General features: G+C 50.1%; 1 protein-coding gene across 1 annotated transcript; it reads right to left on the reverse strand.

Moving 5' to 3' along the window:
• Window positions 1-637: 637 nt before the first annotated feature.
• Window positions 638-9,516, reverse strand: LOC107310709. Its single transcript, XM_015856597.2, has 10 exons — window positions 8,961-9,516; window positions 8,689-8,728; window positions 6,296-8,191; window positions 5,017-5,955; window positions 4,527-4,592; window positions 3,550-3,650; window positions 2,792-2,856; window positions 2,415-2,566; window positions 2,189-2,341; window positions 638-1,242 (listed from the first exon to the last, which is right to left on the reverse strand). Exons 1-10 carry the CDS (start codon window positions 9,054-9,056, stop codon window positions 920-922), a joined length of 3,831 nt encoding a protein of 1,276 aa, XP_015712083.2. The 5' UTR covers window positions 9,057-9,516; the 3' UTR covers window positions 638-919.
• Between the last annotated feature and the right edge of the window lie 3,060 nt (window positions 9,517-12,576).

The raw sequence follows: 12,576 nt of genomic DNA on the forward strand, positions 1-12,576 counted from the left end.
CAAACCAAAGCTGGGGCTGGGGGCTTCATCCTGCAGGCAGGGGTCCCACCAGCACCCCATCTTTTGAATGAGACTGTGATTGGAGCACGGGTTCTTCAGCCTCCGCATCTGCAGAACGAGTCAGAGAAAGTAGGTCAGCAAATACAAAGAGATGGCCCGTGAGCTGCTCCGAGGGCTGCTCGCAGCGTCGTCCCACATCTGGCAGCCCCATCTCTGGGCCAGCTCAGCTGATCGGAGCAGCCTGCGCTGGGTTTTCAGTAGCCGACAGTGCCCTCCAGTGGGACATCTGCCGCCACGCACCCACGCGCTTCCCAAAAAGAAAAAGGTTATTCAAACTACGTATTAAAAGCCTCGGCATGGAAAGATAAGGAAGTTACAAGCCCAGGAATGGAGATACAACTGCACCGTATTGCCAGCCAGGTGGATGCAGCGATGGTTGGTGCTCTTTGCAGCTGGCATCTCAGCAATCAGGATGCACATAGGCACTATAAAGTGCTGGATCCATTCCTCAGGAATGCCAGTAGCATCTCTGAGACCTTGAAGTTGAGTCTGGCGCGCTCCTCGACCAGCACTGGCTCCAATGGGGCTGTATGCAATGGGCAGAGGAAAGCAGCACACCTGAGCACAGGGACAAGGCTAATCTTTAACTTCCCAAATCAAGCACTGAAACATTTATTTTTTTCCTTCATTATTTTTTAAAAGAAAGGTGTTAATTATTATACGGCAACAGTTCTGCACAAATCTCAAGCAGGAAAAGGGGGAAGAGAATATAAAGAGCATTTGATTCCAAAGGGAAACAAGCATTTAAAATAAACCAATAAGTGACAAAAATGAGAGAGGCTGGGGGACAGTGGTGGTCCATAAAACGCAAGGTGAGACTGCACAGTCAGCACTAAGCGCACAGGTAATGAGGGCAGCCCTACAGCGGGGCTGACTGCTCCAGGAAGACGCTGTAGGCCTGGCCATGATGTGCCCGAGCCCCCCAGAGCCACTCAGGGGGCCTGGCCCGCAGCTTCAGCTGGAAGGGGTCGAGACGCAGGCAGTCCCCCAAGTCCCGCAGCTCCATCACTGGCGGCTCCTCTGCAGCTGGCTCTGGTGGCTCCTCAGGCCCCAGGGCCCTGCCTGCACGTCGTCTCTGCCATTTTGCCCAGCACAAGGTGCCAGCAGCCACCAGCAATGCCAGGCTGGCCATGATGGCCGCCCCCACCAGCATGTCACCATGGCGGAGCAGGAAGCCGAACCCTGTCAGAAGAGTCAGAGCCTGAGTTAGAGATGCTCTGCCAACACCCCCAAACCACCGCCCCAAAGAAATGTTTAGACAGAGGGCCAGCCCCACAGGAGATGGGTTCCCCAGCAGAGCCATTCCTGAACTCACATGGAACCACATAGAGGCTGGTAACTGCTGACACCATCCCTCCAGGCACACAGGGACCCCAGAGATAAATATGCATTTATAAAACATTACGTTAATGCTATACTTAACCAGTCTGGGTAGGCTTTGATGGCATAACGGGTTAATGAATTTGGGGCTGAGAGAACAAATGAGAAATGCAATTAGCCTGCAAGCTCACATTCAGCTTACAGGAGCTTGTGGGAGGGGATGTGCTTAATTGCACTGAAGAAGCAGCAGGATTTTAGCCTGAGTCAGTTAACTGATGCAGGCCAGCCCTTGGATGGCCATCTAGGCTCACCTCTGAAAGTAGATCAAGAAGCACAGGACAAGAAGACCATTTGTACTCCAAGAGCAAGGCTCACCACCTGATCTACATACCTGCCCCCCAGCTTCAGAAGGGACCACATTGACCTCCAGCCCACATACATCTGAGCACAAATCCCGAGAAGCTCTTGAAGCCAGAGCAGGAAGTGCTTGTTTTTTGTTTATTTTTCCTCCCCTTACAAGAACAGCTACCTGGGAACTGCCTTGCATTGACACAGATCTCCCCCCTTCCTAAAGCCATGGTGCCAGTTGCAGAGTCATTTGTAAGCACGCAGTGTAATGTGCAATAGCAAAGACATGGCCAGAACTGCTAAACTGGAGCACTCTGATGAGCCAGTGGTTGCTGAGACTGCTGCACAAGAGACTCATATATGCAGTGTTGGTGCTAATTCTGCATACACAACCATACACCTCCTCAGTACCATCACCATGAGACATGCAGAAGTACGAGGACATCACTGTGTCACCTACCTGACTGGGAACTACGGACACACAGGGTGCCAGACTTGGTGGGAGAATGGTCCTTGTAGCCCTTCTTGCAGCGGCACAGGTAGGTGCCCACACCATTGAAGCACTCTGCCTCCTCCCCACACAGGCTGACCCCCGAGCTGCACTCATTCACATCTGATGGGAAACAGGATCCAAGTCACATTAGGCTCAGCACAAAAAGGCCCTGCTACCAGACCACAGCACCCACCTTCCACCAGCAGAGAGACGAGTTGCAGCTTCCCTGCTCCCACCGGAGCACTGAGCAGCTCCCCCAGCTGGGAGTGCAGCAGCAGGGACGTATTTCTCATCTCTGGCTTCAGGTGGAGCCAGTAGGTGAGCAGCAGACTGGCATTGCTCGTCCTGTGGGCAGGAAGAGCCCAGGGTGAGACAGGAAGAAGGCACTACGGCCAAGCAATGCTGCAACAGCCCTTCCACTCATTAGCAGGTGGCCACAGTGCTGCAGGCTCTTGCAAAGGGAATTTGTGACAAGAGACAGCTTTACTGGAGGAGAAAGAAGCCAATATCCAAGGAGCACCACAGGTAACAGAGGTGCCTATCAAGAAGGTGGCATATCAACAAGCATACCTCTTGGCTTCCTTCAACTTGATTTCGTTGACTCTGTTGGCAGGGAGTTTCAGGTTCTGCTGGATCTGCAAGGCAAGTGACCAGCGCTGACTGGGCATTTAGTCGGCACAGCTGTGACAGCAAAGTACTTCTTTCCTCAGCCCTCCCTCCCATCCCGCTCTTCCCTTTCACAAACCACTCAGGACATGTGAGACATCCCATAACCCTGTGCTGGGAGCCTTTTCTCTAAGACACTGTAATGCCTCCCATCTGCTCAGCTTTAACTCAGCTCCCCCAGGCAGACAGGGTAATTTAGGAAAAGCAACAGAATCCCCAGATAAGCATTTAGATGAGAAAGAGTGGATGGGCTGGGTGCCATCCAGCGTGCGAGTGGCAGCTCTATGGAGCAGGCAGCATGGTGAGCTCTATGCCCACTGTAGGCTGCGTCCCAGAAAGCAAGACTTGGGAGCACACAAGTCTAACCCCTCCTGGACTTGCTGTTCAAGCTACCCTGTTTCTAGAGGCAAGTTACAACCCTCAGCTGGTCACATCTGTTTCTGCAGTGCCTTTCTGCACCAAAACACCATCGCTGTGAGCAGGCTGCAGGGCATCAGCATTAGGCCTTGGATTTGGACCAGCACAAGCAACTCAAATGCTGGCTCATCATGTGACATTAACAGAAAATCCCTGGGATGAAGAGCACAATGTGATCTCTAACAGATGAGCTTCTGGGGTACATAGCATTTGCCTTTTCTTCCCATGACCATGCCCAGGCTTACATGGCTTCGTATAGATTCTAGGAGATCCCTTCTGAGCTCACTGCCGCCAGGAGCGATCCAGTCCTTGTGTTTGATTTCAGTCCTTACTTCAAATAGCACATCTACCAAAAAAAGTAAATAAGAAGAGCTCTGAGCAAGTGCAAGCAAAACAAACAGGACTAAGTGACCTAACCCGGCATGTCAGCCATAGCAGTGCTGCTACACAAGGTAATCCTATCAAGTGACACCCGAGTGTTTCCAGGGGTTGAGCATCAGGCAGAACAAGTTGTTGAGAAAAGCAGAGGAAATCTTAGCTAGTGCTCAGCCTTGGATCCTGGAGTTGATCTCTGAACAGAGGACACAAAGCATTAACCTTCATTCCACTGCATTCCAACTTCCTCAGCAATTACGTTCCTAACAGGTACCACCATTGTTTGTGATATCCTAGATGCCCTCCATCTCTCACCCCTCTCTATTTGGAATCAGCACAAACAGCTGGTTAAATGTAGGCTGACATACACTTACCAAAATCTGTTGTTTAAAGCCTGTTCATTCATCAGTCCTGTTCAAAGATCAGTCCCCTTCTATACTGATTCTTTTTCACAAGCCATTGCTGTGGCTTGCTATACATACAAACCCAACTCTGCTTAGTTGCTGACACTCTCATAAGCAAGTTTTTCTCCTTAGTCTGAAAAGCAAAGCTGAGGAACCAGGCATTCCTGAGACATCGTGCACATGTATTTAAGTGAGGATAGAATCCGTCACAAAAGCAGTATTTAACAGCCATTGAGCAATAGTGTAGCTCCAGCATCCCAGCATTTATGCCAGATTTTTGCATATGAACTCCAGTTTCTCCAGGGTAAGTGCAAAGTACTTTCCAGATGGTCACCAGTGGAGTGCCCTCCACTCTCATAAAGTTGATGGGCAAAGGATGGCCATGTACAGCACCAAGGTTAGGGCTGTGCTTTAAGATATGCTCAAGCCTTTGCATTGCTTACCTCCGGGGTGGTGCAGGGACTGCAGTGCTGTACCATTCTTCAGAGATGCCAGAACTGAAGCCAGATCTGACAGAGAAAAGAAGAGAGATAGAGAGCGGCCACTGATCTCTGCCTCCTGGGGCAAAACACACATTGGGTGTGTCAGTTCACAAGAAGAACACCAGCAAGGTTTCATACCAAGATGGGCACACATAGCCTGATTCTGGTGTAAGCTGTGGAGGAAAGGCTGCTCCTACACAAGTAACTCAGACCCCTGGGATTATGAGCCAGTCTCTCTCTGTTAAGAGGAGCACTGGCTCATAGATATGCATGAAACAACATGTAACCCTATGCCCACCCCACCATCTTGGATGTGGTAGAACTGGGTGCCAACTGAATGCAACAGCAACATCTTCAAACAAGACCTCTGCAGAGTGCTGCTTCTCTAGAAATGGGTATTGAACAACACTGAGCACCACTTCAGTCCCAGACAACCCAAAAAACAACTTACCAAAGAGATCTTCATGCTCCTGTCCTGGTGACAGCACATCTCCAGAAGACACACCTCTGTCACCCTGAGGCATCACCTCCGAGGCAGGGACATCAGCTGAGTAGGGTGAGGCTGTGCTGACCAGAGCAGGCACCAGCTCTACATCCCCCTCTGTAACCTCCAAGGCAGGCAGCTCTGCTTCAGGCCCAGCACCTCCTCCTGATGGAGCCTCCAACACATCTTCATCATGTTCCCTCCCCTTAGTGCCACCATATGTAAGGCTTCTTTCCATCTCTGTTTCACCCTGCAGCTCACCATGCTCACTCAGGTCTGCACCAAGCCAAGCATCTTTCACAAGATCAAGGGCCAACGCCTCCCTGTCCTCTGAGCTGACCACCTCGGCCTGGATCTTACCTGCAGTAGATGGAGCAGATGGGCTCAGGGATGCCCTCATCAGGGGCTGCAAACCTTGTGTTATCCCCTTCCTCCAGCTCTTTCCTTTAGAGGTTTCCTGCAGGGGCTCCTGGGGAGCTACAGCACCACTTGAAGAACTCACAGCTTCATAGTCTCCAAATACATAATACCGTCCTTCAAAATGTTTGTATTTGCTGCTTAGAGGGTCATTTCTTAACAGCAGTAGCACGTGGACCGCAGTGGCTTGTGCAGCAAAGATCAGCGTACCTTGGCTGTGACAGGCATACACGACCTTAGTTTCCACACGTGAAAGGACCCCTTGGAAAATGATCTTGTCCTGGTTCTTACCACAGCCTTCACTGCTCTGGAACCCCTGAATGTAGATGACAACGTGCTTCTGGGGGCCTGCCCAAATGGTCCAGTTGCACCAGATGTTGGTATGGATGTCACCATACAAAGGGAGGTAGAACACCCCAAACCTATCCTGCAAGATGGCATGGCAGCTCCTAACAGGGAAGTACTCCATCACCCAGGGCAGTCCCAGCTCTGGTACATTGTGAACAGAGAAGAAACACAATCAGTGACCAGTGTATACCCCAGGACACAGATACCCTATTCCAAATCCTCCACTGCTGCAGGATCCCTGTGGTTTCAACCCCCAGACTCAACTCCCTACTCTGGGACTGGAGCTGAGCCCAGGATCCAGCTTCTCTACCAGCCTCTGGGGGCTGGAACTGTGAGCTGTTGCTTCCAGAAGAGGTTTAGCCAAGACCCCAGCAACCAGGGCCACACTTGCCAGGCTGGGACTGCCAGCGGGAGCATCTCTCACCTATTAGTTCTACCTTGAGAAGATGGCTCACACCAAAATAAGAAACACTTTACCTACCAGTGTGCTTCTGTGGCTGTCCTGGCATCTCCATGACTCTGGATACTGGACCCTCAGCAGCCTCCTGGACTCTTGGCACTGTTTGTCTCCTCTGGACTGCTGGAGGATCAGAGTGGGCAGCGCACAAGGAGGAATTTCTCTGCTCTCCCACACCCACCTGGAGACTTCCCACTCTTTTCTGCATCTGAACTGCCCCAGCGAGCAAGGCAGAAATCATTTTGTCACTAGTAGCCATGCCCGGTAGCAGCAGAGCTGGTGTCACCCCAGAGCCATGACTCAGGGGGTCCTTGGCCTGAGGAGGTCCCACACAAGGCCTTGGGATGGAGGTTGGAGAGGGTTCACTCACAGGAGCCAGGGTTTCCCATTGGTGGCCACCTCCTTCCAGGGCATCCTCTCTCACCCAAGGGCCAAGGTGGCCAGGAGACACAACTGCACCCATTTTGGGGGCTGCCAATGGATGGGGAGGAGGTAACGGTGAGGCCATCTCAGTTTCCTCAGCAGTCAGACAGCTGCAAGCTTGGGTGCTTGTGGGGAGGCTCCCAGGGTGCACAGAGACGGCCTGCAGGACAGGATGGCTCTGGGCACACAAGTGAGAATGCTCCTGGAGGCTGGCCCATGGTGATGTGGGACACAGCACCACTTTCTCCTCAATGCCACCCCTGGAACTCTCCAGGGGGAAGAGATCCATGAGCTCCATGTGCTGGAGGTAGGTTGTTTCCAGCCCAGGCTGAGTCACAGGTAAAGCCCCCAAACTTCTTTGCTCTCTCTCAGGCAGCAGCTGCGAGAAACTCACCACATCATAATAGTGGCTGCTCAGGCTGGGCATTAGGTCCCTTGCAAGGTCAACAGCATCACTGCCTGCTGCTCCATCAGCTGGGATGCTGAGCTGGGCACGGCTTCCATCCTTCCTTAAACCCAGCCCCTGGGACACGGTGGTACCGATGCTCTCTTGGCTTCCTCTTCTGCCAGGAGAGGAAGCCTGTGAATCAGCACCCAAGTCCATGTGACTCGTGCGTGTTGGCTTAATGGTAAACTGGAGGTATCTCAGATCTTCCAGCCTTGGGGTGGGGTGCAGTACAGACTGCCCACTCTCCCAGCTCACACCCGTGGGCTGCAATGAAGACTCCACCACCTGCAAGGCTCCAAACAAAGGTGTTTTCAAAAGCGTGCTTGAAAACCCATGTGTGTAACCTGGAGCAATTCCTCTGCTGGCGGTGCAGCTCAACAACTGGGCATCCCGAGCTACACCTCCCTCTTCCTGACAGATCCTTGGCCCTGTCTGTGGCTCAGAGCCCTGTGTGCGGGCAGCTGGCATGCCCAGCAACTGTGTACTTACACCTTGGGATGGGACAAGCTTTACTGGGCTTCCCATAGGTATCAAGGTTGCAGAGCCTCCATGGTGGTCTGTCCATCCAGTCTGGAAAACCCTGTCTTGCTTAGATGGCTTTGGAGTGAGAGTTTCAGGAATCAAAGCAACTCTGGAGGGAGATTCGCATTGCTGGTACTGGAAGATGTAATACCTGCCTTTAAACTGGGTGTCTCTGCAATTTGGCAAGTACCTCTTCAGCAACACAACATGCACAGCCTGAGCAAAGGTGGCAAAAACATGCATCTCCTTCTTCCAGCAAGCATAAACTACATCGTTTTCCACCAACGAAGAAACTCCTTCAAAGAGGATTTTGTCTTTATTTCTGCTGCAATCCTCCTGTGTGATAAAGCCTTGAATATAAACTACAATATGCTTCCTGAAGCCTGCCCGGATCGTCCAGTTACACCACAAGTTGAATTGGGAAACACTGTGATATTCTGGAGGAGAAAACTCCCCATACGTGCCCTTCAAGACTCTGTGGCAGCTCCTCATGGGCACATATGTTGATATCCAAGGAAACGCCGTCCCTAGAAGACAATGGACAACCTCAAGTTCTCCTCCTTCCCCACCTGCCAAGCAGAGACCAGTCCTTCCTTCCAGAAACCACCTTCATGCTCTCCTATCTCCTATTTGCATGACACACCATCAGCAGGAGAACACGTTGCTGTGCCTGCCTCAGGGCCTGAGGTCAGGGGAAGGATGTCAAAGGGTGCAAGTGCACACACCAGCTTGGGATGCTCCCAGATCTGCCATCCCTCCAACAAGAACTGTTTCCACACATACACGTTTGTTTGGATTGTGCTTTAATTGCTGCCTATAGACAGCTTGCTGCAGCCAAATCTCCTGCTTCAGAACCCTCCCATCCCAACACTCTATACCAGCTCTGTCCCTCCTCTTCCCATCCCACAGCCAGGTGACTGCTCCAGGCTTCCCACACCAGAGACTGATGTGCCCAGCAAAACTGGGAGTGGGAAGGGAGTTGTAGTACAGACAGAGAAACATTAGTGTGAGAATTAAGCCTTACCTGCTTCAGCATCCTGATGTTCTGAGCAGGATTTACACACCTATAAAGAAAACAGCCTCAATGCAGACCTGAGCAGCAGCATCTGCACTAGCACAGCCTGAAACAGGTGAGCAAGGACCACTGACACCAGCCCCTTCATCACCTCATTTTTCCAAGCAGCACAGCCCCCTCCCCACCTCCAACAGCAGCAGTGTTACCTGACTAATGCTTTAAGGGACACAGCCAATGCATTACCACTCCCAGAATGGTCAGGGTACCCACCCCTCACTCACCCCCACAGCTCTACAGCCAGGATGCAGCAATCCTGGTGCAGGTCCCCACACCAAGGGCACCAGGAGTAGGAACAACAGAAAGGTCAAAAGCCTCATGCTAGGGCCTCACACCATTAAAACCAGACCCAAATGACTCCTGAAGTACCACTTCCTCCCCTAAACAACTCAGCAAGTTTCCCCCAAGTGGAGTAAACACTCCACCTTCTTGCCAATATATGCACCCATACATTGCCCAGGTACCCCTGATAACAATTAGTTTGTCATAAACAAGGATCAGCTGTGCTCATTAGCCTCACAGTATCCTTTCTGCCCTCCCTGTTTTGGTAAGCAGGCTCCAACCAGCCAACCAGCCAAACATGTCATGCTGGAAACTGGAGTTAAAGCATTGCTGATGTTGTTCGGGTGACCTTGGAGTAAAGCCCAGTTTGTTTTTTCTCCCCACTCTCCCTAAAACAATTTAAAAAAACCCCAAAAACAAATTACAGGGAGAGCACCCTGCTGTACAATCGAGTGTTTCCATTACATCTGAAGCAGCTTTGGCTGGATGCTGTAATTCCCCCACTCAGCACTCAGTGCAAGGAGGGCTCCTCTCCCTGCCTACACACTGCAAGGCAGCAAGCAGCCAGCCCAGCTGATGGTGTGCAAATTACCAGATGCAGCAGCTCGTCCAGCAGCAGTAGCCTAGCTTGTCATTAGGGGCAACGCAGAGAAGGCAATTAGGCTGCTTGACATGCGGCTTTGAGAACGTACCCTTTAACATGTCAATCATAATTCAGTATAAATAATAATAATCATAAATCCTTTCTTCCATGTTGCCCCACTTTGACAAGCTGTCAGATGTTCAATGACAAATACATTCTTTTCTTCTTTTTTTAAAATCTTTTCTGTCCATCTCCACCTCAGCCCTATAGCAGCCGTGGGCTAACCACCCCTGACATCTCACCATGAGGATTTAACCCTGGGTGAGGAGCCCTGGAGGGGCTGAACGGTCTGGTAGAGCCCTGTGTGCTGTTAATATGCTGCACTATAGATATCTGGGGAGCTCTGGCATGCTGGGGTTTGGTTTCTTTGCCTGGTAGCTGTTTCTATATGAGTATCCTCGTGCAAATCTACTTGCATCTACGCTCCAGCAATGTATAAAGCAGCATAACTTTGCTGAGCTCCGGGTAAGTAACTTTAATTCTATCTATCTCCCTCTAGTGATTGCATTGGTGCACAGAGAAAGAGGAAGTGCTCTGTGTCTTCTGTTCAGAGATCAACTCCAGGATCCAAGGCTGAGCATTAGCTAAGATTTCCTCTGCTTTTCTCAACAACTTGTTCTGCCTGATGCTCAACCCCTGGAAACACTCGGGTGTCACTTGATAGGATTACCTTGTGTAGCAGCACTGCTATGGCTGACATGCCAGGTTAGGTCACTTAGTCCTGTTTGTTTTGCTTGCACTTGCTCAGAGCTCTTCTTATTTACTTTTTTTGGTAGATGTGCTATTTGAAGTAAGGACTGAAATCAAACACAAGGACTGGATCGCTCCTGGCGGCAGTGAGCTCAGAAGGGATCTCCTAGAATCTATACGAAGCCATGTAAGCCTGGGCATGGTCATGGGAAGAAAAGGCAAATGCTATGTACCCCAGAAGCTCATCTGTTAGAGATCACATTGTGCTCTTCATCCCAGGGATTTTCTGTTAATGTCACATGATGAGCCAGCATTTGAGTTGCTTGTGCTGGTCCAAATCCAAGGCCTAATGCTGATGCCCTGCAGCCTGCTCACAGCGATGGTGTTTTGGTGCAGAAAGGCACTGCAGAAACAGATGTGACCAGCTGAGGGTTGTAACTTGCCTCTAGAAACAGGGTAGCTTGAACAGCAAGTCCAGGAGGGGTTAGACTTGTGTGCTCCCAAGTCTTGCTTTCTGGGACGCAGCCTACAGTGGGCATAGAGCTCACCATGCTGCCTGCTCCATAGAGCTGCCACTCGCACGCTGGATGGCACCCAGCCCATCCACTCTTTCTCATCTAAATGCTTATCTGGGGATTCTGTTGCTTTTCCTAAATTACCCTGTCTGCCTGGGGGAGCTGAGTTAAAGCTGAGCAGATGGGAGGCATTACAGTGTCTTAGAGAAAAGGCTCCCAGCACAGGGTTATGGGATGTCTCACATGTCCTGAGTGGTTTGTGAAAGGGAAGAGCGGGATGGGAGGGAGGGCTGAGGAAAGAAGTACTTTGCTGTCACAGCTGTGCCGACTAAATGCCCAGTCAGCGCTGGTCACTTGCCTTGCAGATCCAGCAGAACCTGAAACTTCCTGCCAACAGGATTTACTCTAACTGACTGCTGCTTGAATTGCTGTGGGTATTTGAGATCTAACTTTCCTCCAGTTCTTGCTGGCCTGGCTTGCAGTAATTTTCTGTGGTGTGATCCTGGGTTTGGATGTTTTCAGCTGTTCTGGCAGGAAATGAAGTGCTCTAGGTTTGCTTAGAGGCAAAAAGGGAAGCAGAGGTGGAGAACACAGTGGAGGAGGCAGGGTTGAAGGATCTTGTCTGGTTTGCTTTCTGACCTCTGTGTGCCTGAAATTCTTTACTACAGGGCTCAGTTGAAAGCTTTCTTTTTCCCCTCAGACACTGTCTACAAGATCTTGCCTGCTTCTATGAAATACTGGGTTTATAACTGCAGCATTTATTGCAGCAGTATTTTAAAGCACCAGATGCTAGTGCAGGAGCTCTGATTAGAAGTGCAGCAAGGGCTAAGTGATGGCTTGTGTTGTTCTTCAGCTGCACTGTCTGCAATTAGAGTCACATTTATCCCATCTTTATTTGTATTTAAATAACTGGAGGTATCCGTGAGGAAAGCTCTGAAGAACTGTAACGCTGTGAATTGTTTCTTCTGAGAATTTCTGATTTCTTTCACTAAATTACAGCAGTTTAGCTGAGGAAGAGAATGTGTGCTGAGGAGCTGTATTTTTAAACCATGACATTCCAGCCCTTATTCTACATCATTACATTATGTTTATACATACATACACACTCATATGTATAATTGTGAATAATCAGCAACCTTATTTTTCTCAACAATTTATATTTATTCCATACAAATCTTTAAGTTGAGAACAAAACTCTATAACCTAACCTACTATTTTATTAATTTTGAGAAAATGGCAAAACTGCCAGAAAAAGGAAAACATGTCAGCGGTGGTAGAGAAAGGCAGCGCTAGTAGGGCGTCCCCCACGTCAAGGTGCACTCATCCTTTCCCAGCCACCACAGCAGATGTCCTTTTGACTTATACTTCTTTCCATGTGTGCTCTACACATGCATGGCCAGTGCACGATATAGAGTCCAGATTTAAAACTTGCTTACAGAATGCCTAATTAAGGTATATAGAAAAAAAGTGTTTCCTTAACATTAATCCACTCTATCTTAAGTCCTGTACCTAATTGAACATTCGTCAAATATTTTCTGAGACTCTACCTATATATCTACAAGAAATCATTGGATGCACTCCCCCAACATCAAATTCCCTTGTGGAACACATTGGACATTCCCATTTTTGTCCATCACCCACCACGTGCACCCAGGTCCCTGGGCAAAGACAGTACCCCGGAGAGGTTTGCCCTTTCCAGACGCTGGAAGG

The sequence above is a fragment of the Coturnix japonica genome, chromosome 3, assembly GCF_001577835.2.
Source record: "Coturnix japonica isolate 7356 chromosome 3, Coturnix japonica 2.1, whole genome shotgun sequence".
Classification (NCBI taxonomy): Eukaryota; Metazoa; Chordata; class Aves; order Galliformes; family Phasianidae; genus Coturnix; species Coturnix japonica.

Excerpts from the sequence above, each read along its gene's own strand:
- LOC107310709 (XM_015856597.2), bottom strand. The coding sequence starts at position 9,056 with ATGAGGCTTTTGACCTTTCTGTTGTTCCTACTCCTGGTGCCCTTGGTG. Across the intron at positions 5,956-6,295 it reads ACAGCCACAGAAGCACACTG|AGCTGGGACTGCCCTGGGTG; the intron begins GTAGGTAAAGTG and ends ACAATGTACCAG. Across the intron at positions 2,567-2,791 it reads AAGTTGAAGGAAGCCAAGAG|GACGAGCAATGCCAGTCTGC; the intron begins GTATGCTTGTTG and ends TCCTGCCCACAG.